Source organism: Lepus europaeus, chromosome 13, assembly GCF_033115175.1.
Source record: "Lepus europaeus isolate LE1 chromosome 13, mLepTim1.pri, whole genome shotgun sequence".
NCBI classification, from domain to species: domain Eukaryota; kingdom Metazoa; phylum Chordata; class Mammalia; order Lagomorpha; family Leporidae; genus Lepus; species Lepus europaeus.
The window spans coordinates 85,970,063-85,988,866 of record NC_084839.1 but is presented as its reverse complement, the minus strand read 5'-3'; the positions used below and the strand labels follow the sequence as shown (position 1 = coordinate 85,988,866).

At 57.7% G+C, this 18,804-nt stretch overlaps 1 protein-coding gene across 1 annotated transcript in view; it reads right to left on the bottom strand.

Annotated features, from left to right (window-relative positions):
- Window positions 1-4,356: 4,356 nt before the first annotated feature.
- KCNIP3 (potassium voltage-gated channel interacting protein 3) overlaps window positions 4,357-18,804 on the bottom strand; it is a 78,496-nt gene continuing 64,048 nt past the window's right edge. The window contains exons 3-9 of the mRNA XM_062208754.1: window positions 15,522-15,646; window positions 15,096-15,165; window positions 14,803-14,873; window positions 6,334-6,441; window positions 5,689-5,793; window positions 4,645-4,707; window positions 4,357-4,417 (exon numbers count right to left, since the gene is read on the bottom strand). Of these exons, the coding sequence (XP_062064738.1) occupies window positions 4,370-4,417; window positions 4,645-4,707; window positions 5,689-5,793; window positions 6,334-6,441; window positions 14,803-14,873; window positions 15,096-15,165; window positions 15,522-15,646 (590 nt within the window). The 3' untranslated portion in view covers window positions 4,357-4,369. The remainder of the gene's footprint in view (window positions 4,418-4,644; window positions 4,708-5,688; window positions 5,794-6,333; window positions 6,442-14,802; window positions 14,874-15,095; window positions 15,166-15,521; window positions 15,647-18,804) is intronic.

Below are 18,804 nucleotides of genomic sequence, written 5' to 3'. Positions count from 1 at the left end.
TGCCTAATTCAAACACCATTAGTAGGGACGGGCTGGCTAAGACGCTTGTGTCCCATATTGGAGTAGGAGGATCCAGTTCGCAGCTCTGACTCCTGACCACAGCTTCCTGCTAAAGCAGACCCAGTGACAGTTCAAGTCCATCCACGTGGGGGACCTCAGGTACTCCCAGCTTTGGGCTTGCTTAGCCCCAGCTGTTGTGTGCATTTGCAGAATGAACCAGCAGATGGGACTCTCTGTCTTTCAGATAGATACATAATTTAAAAAAAAATCACAACTGCTAAGACTAAAGAAAGCCAAGGAGGCGTGAGACAGCGTCCGAGTTCTGTGGTGCTCGTCCATGCAGAGTCCAAGTTCTATGGCGCTCGTCCGTGTCAGAGCCCGAGTTCTATGGTGCTCTTCTGTGTCTACGTTCCATTCACTCTGGAACCCACCGCCCCACTTGGCACAGAATTTGGGGTCTGCTGACACTGTGGGAGCTCCCTCCTGTCACTCTGGTCTTGGTTAAGGCCTCCTGCAGCTATGGGCACCATTGCCACTGCTGACCAGCGCCTGGCAGGAAGGGGCACTGCCTAACATATGGTGTGTGCTGTGGGGACCCTTGATCAGCTCAGAGCCATGCGCTCCTCTTCCTGATTTTTTTTTTTTAACTCCAAATGGATGTTTAATGTTTTTAATGCTTTCTCTGTATCTAATGAGACGATCATAAGGTTTCATCATTTAATTTGTTGCTTCAATATCTACTAGGAAAAACCATCACAAAGCACAGTGGCTGAAAACCACAATAACACTTATTTGCGAATCCATCTGCAAGTGGAGTGGGAGCGGGCGGGGAGAGCGGAGCTCTGCTCGGTCAGCAGCAGCTGAGACGGCTCAAAGCCAGGGCGCAGGGACGGCCGGAAGTCTCGCTCCTCACCCGCTCACTCACGCGCGAGAGGGTTACCGCTGCTGGCTGGGAGCGGGGACATCTGTCGGCCTCCCCATGTGGCGGTGGCTTCCTCACAGCATGCCGGCTGAGTTCCCACGGGCAAGGGTCCCGAGAGAATCAGGCAGGAGCCACTGATGGCCTCGCCCTGGAAGTCACTTTTGCCACATTCCACTCACCAGTTCACTCACGGGGCTACTGAGGTTTGTCCTGGAAAACAGACTCTATTGCTTTTTAAAATATTGATTTAATTTATTTATTTGAAAGGCAGAGAGAGAGAGAGAGGGAGAGACAGAGAGAGAGAAAGCTTCTGTCTACCGATTCATTCCCCAACTGGCTGCAACGGCCAGGGCTGAGCCAGGACAAAGCCAGGAGCTAGGAGCTCCATCCAGGTCTCCCATGTGGGTGAGAGAGGCCCAAGTACTTGGACCATCATCTGCTGCCTTCCCAGATGCGTTAGCAAGAATCTGGATCAGAAGTGGAGCAGCTGAGACTCAAACCAGCGCTCCTTTATGGGTTGCCGGCACTGCAAGCAGCAGCTTAACCTGCTGCACTACACCGGCCCTGATGTTCTCTCTCTTTTTATTGCTTTTGCAAGTCATATTGCATTTCTTTAAAATTTTTTCTTGGAGCTGGCACTGTGGTGTAGTGGGCTAAGCTGTCCCTGCAGTGCCGGCATCCCATATGGGAGCTGGTTCGAGTTCCAGCAGCTCCTCTTCCTATGTAGCTCTTTGCTATGGCCTGGGAAAGCAGTGGAAGATGACCCAAGTCCTTGGGCCCCTGCACCCATGTGGGAGACCTGGAAGAAGCTCCTGGCTCCTGGCTTTGGATCGGCGCAGCTTGGGCTGTTGCGGCCATCTGGGGAGTGAACCATTGGATGGAAGACCGCTCTGTCTCTGACTTTCAAACAAATAAATAAATCTTTAAAAAAAATAAACTCTTGAAAATCAATACCAGGAAAGAAAGGTTTTCAACAAATTCTGCTTCCTTGTGCCTGTGACCCACACCCTGTGGTAAGAGATCCAAAAAGGGGGCCAGCGCTGTGACTAAGCCACTGCCTGCGATGCTGGCGTCCCATATGAGCACTGGTTCCAGTCCCGGCTGCTCCACTTCTGATCCAGCTCCCTGCTAATGTGTCTGGGAAGGCAGTGGAAGATGGCCCCAGTGCTTGGGCCCTGCACCCATGGGGGAGGCCTGGGTTGAACTCCAGGCTCCCGGCTTTGGCCTGGCCCAGTCCTGGCCACAGTGGCCATCTGGGGAGTGAACCAGCAGATGGAAGATTGCTCTTTCTTCCTCTCTCTGTAACTGTGCCTTTCAAATTAACAGACCTGGGGAGGAAATACAGAGAGTGGCTCCGGAAGTCCCCCACCCCACCTATGGCTGCAGCTTGCACGCCTCTCTCCCCCCGCCTCTGCTGAGTGACGTCACACTGGGAGCTTGAGACTCCGGGGAGCTCCACCCCCCAGAGCCAGCACAGCCAGGCAGCAGCCACGGCTAATACTAGCAGGGCTGGCAGGGGCTGGATCCAAGTTCAGAGCCGGGAGAAAGCGAACATGAGTCCCTCTCCTTTGTCAAGTTTATTTTATTAAAATATACATGACTGAAGATCGGTGGGTGCTGAGAACAGGGACCACCCGCAGGCCGTGCCCTGCCATGCAGGCATGCGGCCAGTCGGCGCCCTGGGCAGGAGGCAGACCTCTCCTGGCGGACTGAGGGGCAGGGCATGGTGGTGACCCTCTCCCGTGGCCTGGGCCCCTGGGAGCACGCGGTGACACCAGATGGGAGGGCCAGGCTAGGGCAGGGGTTGGGGGCAGGGAGGAGATCCCTGAGCCAGGGAAAGCCGAAACCCTCCTGGAAGGAGGGAGAGGGGGGACCCCCATAAGACTGGAGATGGGGTTCAGCCAACCTGTGAGAGGGTTCCAGGGGGCCCCACAGCCTCTGTCATCCCACCTTGCCTCCCGAGGCCCTGCTCACCCTGGGGCCAGCCTCCTGGGGGCACCCAGGGCCAGGCCTGTGTAGAGACGGGGCAGCAGCGGATGGAATGTATGTGCGGGAATGTTCCTCGCAGGGGCCCAGGCTGCTGGGCACAGGGCTCTTCCCAGGAGGCGCCGGCAGGTGCGAGCCCAGAGCTGCCTCCTCGAGGGATCTCGGACCTGCTGCCCAGCCGGGGCCCTGCAGCCCTTTCTGCTGGCTCTGGCTTTGGGCATCTTCGGCCTCCATCCCCCCAGGGCAGAGCCCAGCTGAGCAGAGCCCCCGGGTTTGTGCTTTTGAATACTGGGGAATGGGCCAGGCTAGAGCTGGGCGTTGAACCCCGGTGGCTCTGAGGCACACAGTAGACCTCCGAGCTTCCTCCCCAGGGCCTCCCGTGATGGGGCTGCTGGGCTCCCGGTCCCGGGCCACCAGGAGGGCCTTGCTCTGGAAAGCAGAGCGGCCTTGGCTCTCCTTGTGGGCCGTGGCCAGAGCTGCTGTGGCGCTTGTGCTTTTAGTCCCGGGTGGGGGTGCCCACGCGGCTACAGGATGGGGCTCGGCCAGGCTGCTGGGCCAAGGGAGGCCGATGGGGCTGCAGGCCAAGAGGGAGAGGGAGGCGCTGGCCCAGGCCCCCCTCGCACTCGCCCTGGGGTTCCTAGGCTGCCAGTCCCTGAGCCGTGTTACCTCCTCCTAAGAGGACCTTAGGGAGAACAGCGTGGTGCTGCAGGGGTGAGGGTGGCCCCGGCCCCTGCCGGGATTGGGGCGGGAGAAGACTCCTGCCCACTGAGGTGGCCGAGAGCCCCCTCCGATGCAACACCAAGAGACCCAATCCCCCCACTGCAGAGGGCAGCCCCTCCCCCAGTAGCCTAGGATGTAGCGAGAACGCAGCCCAGGGCTCCCGCAATGCCCAAGCTCTTGGGTAGAGCACAGAAGGTTCTGCCCCATCTCCACTTCTTCCCTGGTCGGAGTCCTCCCAACCCCAGCTGGCCCTGCCAGCTCCTGCACTTAGGGGCCCTGGGAGTACAGGCTGGGGACAGGCCAGAGCAGCCTGGCGCTTGGCCCCTGTGTGGGACAGGAGGGGAGGAGTGAGGGGGCTCACCAGGAAGGGCCCACCCCCAAGGGGTGCTTGAGCTACTTCCTGCTAGCATCCAGCGCCAGGCCAGCAGCCTGCCACTCTGCCCTGCACAGCCCAGCGGCACCCTGGCCCTGCCAACCCCAGGGGTGGGGGGTGGGGCGGCCGGGGCAGTGCGGCTTTTGTCATCTGGGCCTGGCTCCCAGCCAGACTCAGCCCTCCCCAGCCTCAGGACCCTCTGCCAGCCCGCAGCAACAGGGTGGGGTGTGTGTGTGTGTGTGTGTGTGTAGCAAACCGCTCACTTTTTGCAAATCTATTAGAAAAAGTTTCTCTTGGAGGCTGCTCCGGGCAGGACGGAGGCTCCGCTTAGGGCTAAGTGGCAGTGGCCACCAGGGTCCTCCCGTGCCCTAGATGACATTCTCGAACAGCTGCATGGAGCTCATAATGTTCTCATCCTGCGTGGAGAGAGGGGAGGAGAGGCCCCATCAGACGCAGGCTGGACAGGGATGGCGAGTGGCGCCCCCCACCCAGGCCCCAGATGGAAGAGCCGAGAGGAGGCCGGCAGCAGTGTTGGGGGGCTCTAGGCACCTTCCCCCCAGCATGTCCTTGTCCTATCACCCCCTGTGGGCCCCACATCTGTCCCAACCACGCCCCTGCCCCCAGAGCCCCCGCTGCCACCTACCTTCTGACAGGTCTCCAGAAACTCGTCCATGGTCACCACTCCGTCGTGATTCCGGTCCATTTTCTGCAACCCAAGCCACGCCCAAGGTGAGACTGCCTGCCAGGGACACCCCTGACTCCAGCCTGAGGACACGGCAGTGGGTGGGTGGGCATCCCATCCCCCACCCTGGATGCAGGCTGCACAGAGTGGCCCCTGCGCCACCCCCACCCCCCCACAGCTGACCTGTCCAGCATGGCACAGGCCAGTCCCACTCCCCACAGCTGTGATGATCCACTCGTGTTCATGCCTCCCAGGATCTGTCCCCATGACCTCCTGACCCCTGGCCTCCCTGATAGGCAGCTGGGGTAGACAGAGCGACTGAGGCACAGCGTGGCCACAGGTCTGGAGGGGCCCCGGCGAGCAGGAGCCGGAGCCTTTGGTCCCTTCACCTGCTGTGGGCACAAAGGTGACCCCATAGCTGCTGCCCACGCACAGCTGCCCTAGTGGGGCTGGGAAAGCTCCAGGCCAGTGCCGGGAGTGGGAGGGCTGTCGGCTGCCTCTCACCTGCTGACAAGTCCACACCTGCCCCAGAGGAGGTGCAGCAGAGTGGGGCCTGATTTTTTAAAAAGTTTATTTGAAAGGCAGACACACACACACACACATCTTCTGTCTATTGGTTTACTCCCCAAATGCCTGCAACAGCCAGGGCTGGGCCAGGAGTCCTGAACTCAGCCCAGGCAGGGACCCCACTCTGTGAGCCATCACTGCCGCCTCCCAGGGCTCGCGTTAACAGGAAGCTGGAACTGGAAGCAAGGCTGGCACTCAGACCCAGGCCCTCCGACGTGGGATGCAGGCGGCCCAAGCAGCGTGCTAACTGTTGCACCAAACTGCCATGCCGGGCCCAGGTTCTAGTTTGCTCCTCCTGGGAGCCTGCGCGGTAGCCCTCTTCCTGGGGTGTGGCGAGGCTCAGAGAGCGAGGAGGTGGCTTACCCAGGGACATGGCAGGAGCAGGAGCCTCTGCTATGCTTGGCTCCCGGCTTCAGCGCGGGGCTGGGACTCACTCACCTGGAAGAAGCGCTCCACGTGTTCCCGGGGTGCATCTTCCCGCAGGACAGGGTAGGTGTGGCGGCCCATCATGTCGTAGATGGACTTCATGATGGCCAGCATCTCCTGGGAGAGCAGGCAGCGTGAGCCCCCACCCTTGCCCGGTCATCTGGGGGTTACACCAAAGGGTGGGGGGGCCTCCTCTGGGCGGTGGTGAGCGCCACAGCAGCCGGGGTGGGGGCCAGCTCATTCCTTCTCTGGCCCACCCAGCGCAAGCTTGGGCCCCTCCGAGAGAGAAGCTGGGGAGAAATTTTTTTTAAAAAATGTGCTAATCCTCAAAATTGGAAGCCGTGGCAAGTAGTTCAGACACACACAGAAAATGTGGACCAAACAGAACCTGCGTGTGGGCCTCCTTATCCTCAGGGGTGACACCGCCCTCTTGGGGTGGCGGGGGCCGAGGCCAGTGTCCTCTCCACTGTGTCTTCCCCAGGCCCCTTCTAGAGAGAGCTGGGTGGCCACGTGTGGTGAGGGCACACACAAAGCCACGCCCTCAGCACAGAGGAAGCCCCAGTGGTTGCTGTGCCCCAGGGCGGGCAGCCAGGAGAGCCAGGAGGGAGCAGGGCGGGAAGGGGCAGAGGGGTGCACACCCTCCTGGCCGCCTGCTACCTCTTTGGTGATGTAGCCGTCTTTGTTGATGTCGTAGAGGTTGAAGGCCCACTTGAGCTTCTCGTGGACTGTCCCCCGCAGCAGGATGGAGAGCCCGACCACAAAGTCCTGGGGAGGACAGGGAGGGTGAGGAGGTGGCAGTGGCCCGCCCAGCTGCCTGGGGGGACTTCCAAGGAAAAGTAGCCCTGTAACTGCAGATGGAGGCCACTCAGGCCCCCACGACACAAGGGTGCACCTGCTGTGTGTTCGTGTGCTTGTATGTGGGTGAGTGCACGCATGTGTGTGTGTGTGTGGCGGGGATGGCTTGGTAGCTGATACTGATCTCAGATATATGGTGTCTTGGACATGGGCTGGGAGAGAAGACCCGGGGGTTGCTCTTTAAGAAGGGGCTCTGTTTTGAGCTTACCAGGAATCTGCACATCAAAGATGCTTGCAGACGTCCAGCTTAAAAGCTTTTTTTAAAAAATTCCTTCTTTTCTTTTTAAAATTTTTATTTAGTTACTTGAAGGCAGAGTTATAGAGAGGGAAGAGGGAGAGAGAGAGAGAGCGACATCTTCCACCTGCTGGTTCACTTTCCCAAATGGCTGCAACAGCCAGGGTTGGGTCAGGCCAAAGCCAGAAGCCAGGAGCTCATCTGGGTCTCTCACATGGGAGGCAGAGGCCCGATGACCTGAGTCATCCTCCATTGCCTTCCCAGGTGCACACACTGTCAGCAAGCTGGATTGGAAGTGGAGCAGCTGGGACTTGAACAAGCGCTCCAACATGAGATGCCGGCATCACAAATATTGGCTTAACCCACAGCACCACAATGCCGGCCCCTTAAAAAGTTTTGAACCAATGGAGCTCGGCTCTTGAGCCATGACACCCTAGGGTGCTGCCATCACCTCTGGGTGTGACAGATACTGCACATAGCTAATGTGACCAGGCATGACTGTCCACATGGTTTCCTTGTGCAAACTTCAGCTGTTGGCAGTAACAGCAGGTGGAAGCAAATCTTTCTCCCCCACCTTCTGGAAGGTCTAAAGTTTAAGTCTTCCCTGCTCCTGAGTTCCTCCTGGCCTACTCTGAAAGAAAGGTGGCAGGAAAGGGTTGTGGGTGGAGAGGCAGGGTGGAGGCTGACTGACTGTAGGGGGACAGGGCCAGGCACCAGGGCTTAGCCCCCACTCAGAGACAGCCCTGTGCTGCCGAGCGACATTTCTGACAATCAAAGACTGCAAATACCACAGCGGTCTATACACTTATAAAGGAGCTGAAAAATTCCTGTTGCCTAGTGACCCTGTAGCTGCTGTAACATTGTAGGGTGATGCACTACTATGTGCTGTGGTGACGCTGGTGCAAGGCACCCTCCTGTGCTCCAGTGGTATAAAAGTATGGGCATTTGGGACAGTGGTTAAAATGCCACTTTAGACACCCACATGCCATCACAGAGTGCCTGGGTTCAAGGCTTGGCCCCTCTTCCTATTCTAGCCACCTCTAAATGCATGCCCTGGCCGGCGCCGTGGCTCAACAGGCTAATCCTCCGCCTTGCGGCACCAGCACACCGGGTTCTAGTCCCGGCCGGGGCACCGGATTCTGTCCTGGTTGCCCCTCTTCCAGTCCAGCTCTCTGCTGTGGCCAGGGAGTGCCGCGGCAGCCATTGGAGGGTGAACCAACGGCAAAAAGGAAGACCTTTCTCTCTGTCTCTCTCTCTCACTGTCCACTCTGCCTGTCAAAAATTTAAAAATAAATAAATAAATAAATAAATGCCCTGAGAGGCACCAGGTGACAGCCCAGGTATTTGGGTCCCTGCCATCCATGCAGAAGACTGAGAATCCCAAAGCTCCTGGCTTTGGCCTTGGCCTAACCCTGGCTGTTATGGGCGTTTAGAAAGTGAATCAGCAAATGGAAGATCTCTGTCTGCCTTTCCAAAATAAAGTGTAGCACGTACAATAACGTGCAGTACATAACACTTACTACCGGTAAGAAACGCGCATGGTTCTGGTTTATGGGTTTGCCGCGTTATTCTTTTTGTCATGATTTTAGGGAGGCCAGTGGCAGCCTCAGATGTCGCGTGCTTGTAGCATCTCTTGGTTGCATCCAGAGGCCACATCAAGTGTCTGACCTGCACCACCCAGGCTCACGCAGGGGCCCTCCCTGGGGTTCCCACCACGACGAAACTGTCTCGGAGCACGACCCTGCCACTCGGGGGCGCATGGCTGTATTAGGTTTTCTGGATCTGCAGAAGTTTGTACTGTGAGAAAGATGGAAAACAGAGAAGAGAAATCTGGAAGAAACCAACTTATTCCAGGAGGAAAACTTTGACAAAAATGATTAAACGATTCAATTCAGAGATTACAAATGTTGCCTCTCTAAAAGAAGAGAGTCCTAATGGAAAAAGAAAAATTAGGAAAGAGCTCTTGGGAATTAAAAATAAGAACACAGGGCCTGGGGCTGTAAGGCTGCCACCTGCAACACCACCATCTCATATGGATGCTGGTTCAAGTCCCAGCTGCTCCACTTCCGATCCAGCTGCCTGCTCACGCACGTGGGAAAAGCAGCAGAAGATGGCCTAAGTCCTTGGGCCCCTGCACACACGTGGGAGACCTGGAAAAAGTTTCTGGCCCCTGACTTCAGCCTGGGCGAGCCCTGGCTGTTGCAGCCATCTGTGGAGTGAACCAGTGGATGGAAGACCTCCCTCTCTCTGTGTCTTTCCCTCTCTGTGTGTAACCCTTTTTAAAAAATGGTTACTGGATCCGGGGTGGAGACCTGGTATAATTATGGCCCCATGGGTGGTCTCTAGGTGCCAGGGGCATTGCCCTCAAGGTGGTTTGCATAAGTAGAGTGTTTCCTGCTTCTCTCTCCTTCTCGGCTCTCCGTGTGATCTGCCAATCTCATCAGACACCAGACTCATCGGGCTACCCGATCTTGGACTGTGAACCTCCAAAACTTTAAACTGAAATAAACCTTCTCCCAGGTAGCTTCTTTCAGATATTTTAGTGAAAGTAAGGACAATCTCGGGAGAATGAGTTGAATTTTCCAGAAAGAGAAAGGAGAGGGTGGAAAAGAACAGGAAGATAGTAGTGAAAAGAGGAAAGTGAGAGGTCCACTCCAGAGAGGCCATCGCCGGACATCAGGAGTTCCAGGGAGAGCTGGAGCAAAGGGATGAACATGTGTCAGAGAAATCGTGAAAGGAGACTGCTGGCACAGTGCAACTTAGCCTGCAAAGGGAGTCCTGGGGGAACTTCAGAGGACTGGTGCTCAGAGGATCCTGCAAGTGTCCAGAGAGAAAAGTAAAGCAAGACAGGAAAAAAAACAAAAGCAAGTCCTACACACAAGACCCCAACCACAGACAGGGCTCCATGCCACTGCAGGCAGGCAGCTGATGGAATGGCACCACCACGGCCCAGAAGCTGATCAACTCCACATGGGCGTTCCTGTCCAGAGTGGGGACAGAAAAGACACTTCCAGACACCCAAGGCTCAAAAGGTTCCTCCCACACACTCCTCCCCAGGAAGCTGCTGGAGGCCGTCCCTGCAGAGACAGAAAAGGAGAGAAAGACAGATGATTCTGGAACTTGGAGACACCACCACGAGAGAGGGAAGAGGGCAAAGAGGGTCCTGGGACCCGCTGGAGGATGGAGCAGGGGAGGCCAGGCAGGAGGTGCGGACCTCTGGTGGGAAGGCCTAGGTTTGAATAAATGCTGAGGGCACAGAGAACCAGGCAAGTGGAAGGTCAGGGCCATCCATGGTTTACTGCAGGGAAAAGGAAAGTGTGTGCAGGAGCAGAAAACAAGTCAGTTTATTGCAAGGCTCAACTAGGGCAGCGTTCACACCATCAGAGCAAAGCGAGTCCCTATCCAATCCCATTCCTGAACAGATGCCTCTGCTTACACAGTCCGCACGCTGTAGGGCGGCAATATCGTATGCTGAAAATGCATGTGATCCACCTCATCCACCCAGCACCGCGGCTGACAGCCCGGTGCACGCAGGGAAGGGGCCGTGTCCCCTCCTGATCCCAGGGCTGACTCCGGGCTGCAGCTGCGACTGCCCACATCACGAGAGGACCTGGCCGCACAGTGCTAGCCTGGGTTAAGGTCAAACTCAAAACTCAAAGCACAGTTTCTACTGACTGTGTGTCGCTTTTGCACCATCATAAAGTCGAACATCCATTAGGTGGAAGCACCGGGGGTCAGGGATGGCCGCAACCTACTGCGAGGCCAGGGAAGGGGGCAGGTGTGTGGGGGAGAGGCCCCGGCCCTCCTCACCCGCAGCAGAGGGCCAGTACGCCAGGTCTAAGACCAGGCAGCCAGGAGGAGCTGACGCGGAGCTGCGTGTGGGTGCAGGGGCCCAGCAGACACGGACCCTGGCAGCGGGCTGAACCCGGACCAGTGCCCCACGGCTGTTTTTCCAAAGCACACCCTGTAAAACCACTGGATCCTTGAAGCAATGTGTGAGGAAGTGCAGGAAGGAAAATCTAGACTTTCTTTTTTAATAGAGGAGGAACAATGTCGCATTTCCTGTAAGCCCGAATTTGGGGACTGACAACCACTGGAGTCTGGGTTTGGCTGACACAGCAGTAAGATCCGAGGTGGTCCCCACATGCAGCTCTTTCTCTCTTCCCTGTGGTGGGAGAGGCGTCCCCAGCAGGAGGCTGAAGCGTGCAGTCCTGCTCTGGGCCCACAGGTGTTAGGTGGACCAAGGGTGTCCCCACCCCGACCTGTGTTCAGAGACGGCATCTTCAGCTGACACAGGCCTGGCAGGTGGCTGGTCTCTCTGCCATGTGCAGGCCCTCATGTTCAGCTCCGGAGTCTGCTGCTAGCACCCAAGGGATATCGCCGTTCAGTGTCCCTTAGTGTGTGTGCTGGGGGTGGGTGGAGAGATGGAGTGCTAGCGCTAGGAGACAGTGGATGGGACTGTCCTCTGTGAGGTCCCTGGCCAGTCCTCGTTTGTAAAGGGAACACACAGAAGACCCATGTCCAAGTACATGCTTGTTCCAAACTTCCGTGTCACACAGCATGGCTTCCTCTGCGCCCATCACTGGCCCTAACTCTTTGCTTTTAACTCCAAGGTGCAGCCCCCTGCTCTGTGGCTGTCCCTGTGACAGTGCTTGGGGAGGGTCTGGGGTGGCCTTAGTGGTACAGCAGACTCCACTTTCTAGGCTGAGACCCCCCGAAGGTGCACGTGAATGGTGCCCAGCAGAACCCTGAGCAGGGGCTCAGCAGGTGGGGTGGGAACCGGGGGTGTTGAGTTGTGGGGTTACAGGTTGGTCCTCTGGTAGCTGCACTTGGCCAACAGCACATGGGGAAGGGGTAGGGGAGGGGAGGGCAGGCAGTGGAGAGGTGGCCACACCCTCCAGACATGTGCCCTGCTGTCACTTTCCAAAAGAGCACCTTGACCGGTGTCACTTCCAACCCAGGCTGCCTGATTCTATCCTGGGTATTGGAAAGGCACCCACAGTCTACAGGCTCCTTCAGAATGCTGCCATCACTCGCACTCGGAAGATGAATGAGCTGATGCGCAGCGTCAAGGTGCATCTGGGTGTGGTTGCGCCCTGTCCAGAGCTGGGGAAGCCGACTCCAGGCTCCCTCTCATGGGCAGATCTCAGAGGAGCCACGAGGACAGGGGCAGGAGCCAGATCCTGGGGCGCGACTGGTGTGGGAACGTAACTGGCTAGGGGAAGAGCCGAGGTCTGACAGCTCTCTGATGGTTCCGGCCAAACTGCTGTTGACAGCTCCTCAATGACCCGGGACCGGCGGGGACCGGCGGGGACTGATGATTGACAGCCCCAGGCCATCCGTGTTTTGACAGTCACAGCCTACCCACTTCAGGACAGCGGTGGCTGGCCCATGTGACAGCCCGCCTTGGCCCGTGACAAATCTTCTGTGTACCATCCAAACTCTTCCGTTTCTGTGCACAACCCAAGCCTCCCTGTCTGTGCCCCACGCAGGCCTACCTCCCACGCACCAGCAAGCCCTCAACCCTTTCCCAGTAGTGGAAACCGTAAATTCCACAATATTGTCAATTTGTAACTGTTGCTAACTGGAAATACCCATTGTGGCTGCAGGATGTGTGCTTCCAGGACTTTCAGGTCATCAAAATATCATTATAATAAAATTACCATAGGGGCATGCCCACTCCCATCATGCACCTTAACTCCATGACACTTCCAATATTTCCTAAGGAGGGCATGGAAATGGGCGGTGCTTGAGTCTGCCCTAAACCCCGCCCTATTTGAATATTCAATGAGCGCCACCCCAGACACCCCCTCTCCCCATGCCTCTGGAGGGTATAAAAGGAAGAGGGAAGGCCTGGCCTTTTCCTTTGTCAGGGGCTTTTTTTTTTTTTTTAAGAGGGGAGGGCTTTTCATTGCTGCAAGTTTTCCCTTGGAGAAGGTTTTCTCTTGGTTTGGGGCGTTTTCCCACTTTTTTGTTCAGCTTGGTTCTTGAGTGTGTGCTTCAGTTTGCTGCAGATAAATCCTGCTCTCCGGGCATCTTTGTGCCTCCGTGTTTGAATCCTTCCACGCGTGGAGGGAGGACCCTGCCAGGAGCCTGGCCCGGGGCCCCCCAGCCCACAGTGGGATGCGCGCTGCTGAGGCTGGTCTGTTCTGGAGGGCTTTTTTCTCTTTTGGGAGGAGAGGAGACTGTTATAATAGGTGGGTTGTCTGATGGCTCAGACTACAGAAAGAACTGGGGTCATGGTCAGGATCCACAGGCCAACTTGACCTGGACAGTTCTGAGGCCTGGCAGTGAGGAGGGCGGAGCCCCAGATCCTGTAGCCACTCCCCCACCCCCAGGGATCCTTTCTGAGCCCTGGGACTCCAGCCCATGGTGCACCAAGGATGGGGCTTTGGAGATCTGTGCCCCTCCCCCTGCCCTGTGTCCTGCTAAAGGCTTCTGCAATGGAGAAGCTCCTGGAGAGAAACACGCCTGTGTGAGACCAGCGGAGTCGGCCTGCTGTGCGGAGTGGCACACGGGAGGCCTGAGGGTAGCAGGGACCAGTGACCTTACAGAGGGCACGCCGCACCCCTGCTGTGCTTGGGGGTGGTTTCCAAGGGCCCGAGTGCTGCAGATTGACCCCGTTTGTAATGACCCTGGGGGAGGTCGTTAGAAGGTGGAGCCTGGTGGGAGTGATGGGGCACCACCCAGGGCAGGGGTTAGCCTAGCTGTCACAGGGCCAGGCTAGGGCCTGTTATAAAGCAAGGCGCGCGGCCCCTTCCACGTCGGGCGGTTTCCCACGGTTTCCCTTCCTGTTTCTCTGCCGTGCTGCACAGGAGCTGGGCAGGCTCCTCTGCAGATGCCAGCTCCACGCTGGCTGCGCTTCCCAGAGAGCAGAACTGGGAGCCAGATAAACCTCTTCCCTTTGCAAACCGCCGAGGTTGGGTTACGACAACAGTGCAAAGCAGACAGACAGCCGCTGACTCAGCCACAGAGACCCCCACCCCCACCTGCCACCTTAGACCACAGGAACCCTTGCCCTGAGGAGCTGACGGGGTGGGGGGGGTGGGAGGCTGCCGAGCCCTTGGGCCATCTCACTCTGAACAAGAAAAGCCGTCCCACGCAGCCCTGGCTGGACCCCGGAATCCCGTCTCCCAAGTCATCCCTACAAGCCCCAAGAGTGGTTAAGCTGAGGGGCAGAGGGGAGGCCCACGCACTCTGCACGCTCTGGATTTTTCCCAGTGGCCTGGCCCGGGCATTTCAGGTGTTGCTGGAAATGGAGAAGACGTGCTTGCACAGCGTTCGTCCCGAGTGAGGTCCAGGGGAGGGGCTGCTGCGGTTGCCTGCCCCGCCGGCCCCATCCTGTGTGTCCGCATGCAGGCAGGCTCGCTCAATCGCTGTGTAAAAATAACCCTGACCGCGAGAGCGGCGAGTTATTACCCAGTGTGTCGGGGGCTTCCTGAGCCCTGTGCTCCTGCTGCCGCCCGCCCGGCTGCCCGCCAGCCACCCCTGGGCCCCGCACACCAAGCTGGGGAGGTTATCGACCAGGCCTGCCTCTCCGCAAGGTTTTCCTCTCCGAAGAGGTTTCAGGTTTTTGCCTGCAGCTATTTTTAGGGGCTTGGGCTCCACAGAGGGGGCCTTTCTCAAATGCTCCTGTGTGGCCAGGGCTGCCAGTGCAGAGCCTGGGCAAGGCGCCCTGGCGCAGAGGCTGGTGGGGGGCAGTGGGGCAGGCAGCTCACTCCAGACAGTGGGGAGCACCGGGCTTCATGTCCAGTGCCCAGCTGGGATGACCCCCAAGAGTGTGCTCAGGCTGGGGGTTTTCTGGATGCTTCTGGCTTGTTTGCTGGGTGACAAGCAAAGCTCTGGGAGGTAGCAAAATCCACTTCCCCAGCTCCCCGGGAGCCAAGGGGCAGCCATCACAGCCCGCCAGGTCGCGGGGGACACGCTGGACCATTTCCATCCACGGTCATATCTCAGCTTCCCCACGGCCTTGGGAGGGGAGCCTGGGGCAGGGAGACCGCCCGCAGGGCACAGGGGAAGGGCCCTTGGGCACCTACCTCAAAGCGGATGGACCCGTTCCCGTCGGCGTCGAAGGCGTTGAAGAGGAAGTGTGCGTAGGTGGTGGCGTCTGGGGAGAGCCAGGAGAAGGCTGGGGTGTGCGGGCGGGGGGCCGCCTGGCAGCCGCCCCCACCCCAGGCATCCCCACTTCATAGCGGGTTAAAGGCCCCGGGCGGGGGAGCGGGGGAGTTGCGATGGCTGGGCGGTAACAGGGCCCTCTGGTGAAGGGATTGGGGTGGGAGTGGGGGCTCTGCAGGAGTGGCAAGGGGCCTGCACGGGACCCCGCACTCACCTCCCTGAGGGAAGAACTGCGAGTAAATGAGCTTGAAGGTGTCTTCGTCCACCAGGCCCGTGGGACACTCCTGCGGTGGAAAGTCAGCCCCTCAGTGCCTTGGCCACACCCAGCTCCACGGCCCAGGCTGGGAAAAGCCTGGGTCTGGGTGAGCGAGAGGCAGGCGGGGGTGGCCGGGGCCCTCATGCCAAGCTGCCCCCATATGCTCTTCCCAGTACCAACATCGGAGACACGGAGTGAGGGTCTTCACAGCATGAACACTGTGCCCCCACCCACCCACATCCTGCCAGCTCTCCCACAAAACCGGAGCCCCACAAAGGTCCCCGGGGCATCTGCTGTGATGTGGAGACATTTCTAGAAGGTTCTGTGAGTCAGGGACGGGGGGGGGGGGGCCCTGGGCGGGGCGGGGAACCCAGGGGCACTCACGTTCTTGAAGCCCCTGTAGAGGGACTGCAGCTCCTTCTTGGTGAATTTGGTCTGCGCCTGCAGCTGGTCCAGCCCCTCGGGCTGGTGGCGCACCGCGGACAGCTCCAGCTCACTGTCGCTGCTGTCTGCAGGACACAGACCCAGGAGGTGAGACCTGAGGCCCTGTCCCCCCACCCTGAGTGGGGGTGCAGAGACCCTCTCTGCATGACCAGCCATGTGCACAGGCTGGGCATTGCACAACTAAGGGCTAGGACCAAGGGGCGCGTTCACGGCCACTCTGCTGCCTTGCTGTCCACTCACAGAGGCCTCCCTTGACTGCCCGCCCCCCATTGCCACAGGGGAAAGGGGCCGTTCTTGTCCTAGAGAGACACAGCACAAGAGCAAACAGAAGGGAAAAAGACAGCAAGACCCAATTTGTATACCACTGCCTCCATGCAGCCCTCCCTGACTTCTAAGGAAAGAAGACTGTCCCTTTTGGCCCCTTGCTGCCTAACAAGATACGGCTCAGTTACATCAGGTGCTGGGGTCGGATACGCGTTTGGGTAGCAGTGCAGACCCGCAGGGTTGGAAGGGCAGGGACCAAACTTTCTCTTTAAAAACAATACAACAAAATGTGAGCTACTCCAGCTCCCTCTGGGAGGAAGTGGGGTTTCAGATGACCCTTGCCTTCCTATTCATGATTTTTAAAACATATTCCCCACCTCTCCTGTAGAATGTCTGGTGCATCCTTTTACATACGCAATAAAGCTGGGGATGCAGGAGCCGCGGCAGGCCACCTGGCTGGCCGCACGCCCACGTAATCAGAGCCGCAGCCTCCCACTGACAGGGCGTGTCCAGGCCCCACCCCACCCGCATGGCCACGCCCACCTCCCCTTGATTGCGCTCTGGACCTTTGCTGCCGCTTCTGCCCTGCACGCTCGGCTGGCCCTGTGCCCGCGGGGCCTCCAGGGTGCGGGGTCCAAGCGCTGGGCGGATCCCCTGCACACTCCGGCATGGCACACGGCGTCCCCACTGCGCACTCTCGCTAACAAGATGGCCTGCAAGCTGCCCAGCGGCTGGGCCGCCGCCTTGGTCCGTGCGTCTCCCGGTGTCCCGGACGACGCTGTCATACCTTCCTGCCCTTTTCACTTCCAACACCTCCTCCGCCATGTTCAACCTCCACCGCTTTCAGCGTCACGGCGAAGGCAGAAGCCACAGAGGGAATTTTCACCCCACACCTGCCCTCCCACGGGCACGCAGCCCGGACATTTGCTTCCCCTCCTTCTCTGTGCCTGTCCCTGGTTGCTGGCAACCTCTTCACGTGGGCAATGGCCCCATCCCCCTCACCTATTCAAGCACGTGGCTCTAGCAATCTCGTTGGCTTTTCCCTCCCTTCTGGAACATTCCCACCTGCCCGTTCTCAGCCGGTGATGCCCCTCCAGGTACGCATGCCATATATTTCCCTCTGACAGCAGCAGTGTTTTTGGCGGGGTGGGGGGAGCACTGGGGACACCTCGGGGGTGCAAGGCATGGAGGTTGCACAGCAGAGACAAGCACGCGGTGGGTCAGACGGGCACACACAGCAGCATAGGCAGATGTCACAAACCAGGCGCTTCCTTCAATTATAAGGTGGACTTCAGACTGGAGAGAAAAGCAAGGCTTAACTATATGCTATTTAGGCCGGCGCCGTGGCATAGTGGATAAAGCTGCTGCCTGCAGTGCTGTCATCCCATATGGGTACCAGTTCCAGTCCGGGCTGCTCTCTTCTGATCCTGCTCCCTGCCGATATGCCTAAAAGATATTGTTAGGCTGGCGCCATGGCTTAACAGGCTAATCCTCCGCCTTGCGGTGCCGGCACACTGGGTTCTAGTCCCGGTTGGGGCACCAGGTTCTATCCTGGTTGCCCCTCTTCCAGCCAGCTCTCTGCTATGGCCCGGGAGTGCAGTGGAGGATGGCCCAAGTCCTTGGGCCCTGCACCCGCATGGGAGACCAGGAGAAGCACCTGGCTCCTGGCTTCGGATCAGCGAGATGCACCGGCCGCAGCGGCCATTGGAGGGTGAACCAACAGCAAAAAGGAAGACCTTTCTCTCTCTCTCTCTCACTATCCACTCTGCCTGTCAAAAAAAAAAAAAGATATTGTTAATGGGGCCGGCACGGTGGCGCTGCGGGTAAAGCCGCCACCTGCAGTGCCGGCATCCCATATGGGTACTGGTTTGAGTCCCGGCTGCTCCACTTCCTATCTAGCTAGCTCTCTGCTGCAGCCTGGGAAAGCAGTAGAAGATGGCCCAAGTGCTTGGGCCCCTGCACCCATGTGGGAGACCTGGATGGAGTTCCAGGCTCCTGGCTTCAACCTGGCCCAGCCCTGGTCATTGTGGCCGTTTGGAGAGTGAACCAGTAGATTTCTTTCTCTTTCTGTGTCTCTCCCCTTCTATCTGTCCCTCTTTCAAAGAAATAAAGATCTTTTTAAAAATGGTATAGCTAAAGGGAAAAACAGAAAAATCACTTTTACCTTTCAAATAAATGGTACAAGTGAAAACAAAAGATTTGGCAAATGCTGTTAATTAATTTGATCCAATTAATATTTATATAGCACTATATAGTAACTGTAGAATATGCTTTCTTTTCTTTTTTTAGTTCACTAATTTATTTGGAAGGCAGAATTAGAGAGAGAAGGAAAGACAGAGAAATCTTCCAACCACTGGTTCACTCCCAAAATGGCTGCAACAGCCAGGGCTGGACAGATCTAAAGCCAGGAGCCAGGAGCTTCCTCCAGGTCTCCCACTAGGGTGCAGGAGCCCAGGGACTTGGGCCATCTTCCACTGCTTTCCCAGGCCATAGCAGAGTGGAGCAGGTGGTACTCGAACGGCCGCCCATATGGGATGCTGGCATTGTAGTTGACAGCTTAACCCGCAATGCCCCAAGCATATACATTCTTTTCAACAGCACATCCTGTGATTACCAAGATTTCCCAGACACGGGAACTTAAAATAGACTCTGACCATAACGGTACTAAAATTCAAAGCATGGCATCTAGAAAATCTCAGATACTTGCGAATTAGACAATATACTTCTTTTTTTTAAAAAAAATTTTTGACAGGCAGAGTGGACAGTGAGAGAGAGAGAGACAAAGGACTTCCTTTGCCGTTGGTTCACCCTCCAATGGCCGACGCGGCCGGTGCACTGTGGCCAGTACACCGCGCTGATCCGATGGCAGGAGCCAGGTGCTTATCCTGGTCTCCCATGGGGTGCAGGGCCCAAGAACTTGGGCCATCCTCCACTGCACTCCCTGGCCACAGCAGAGAGC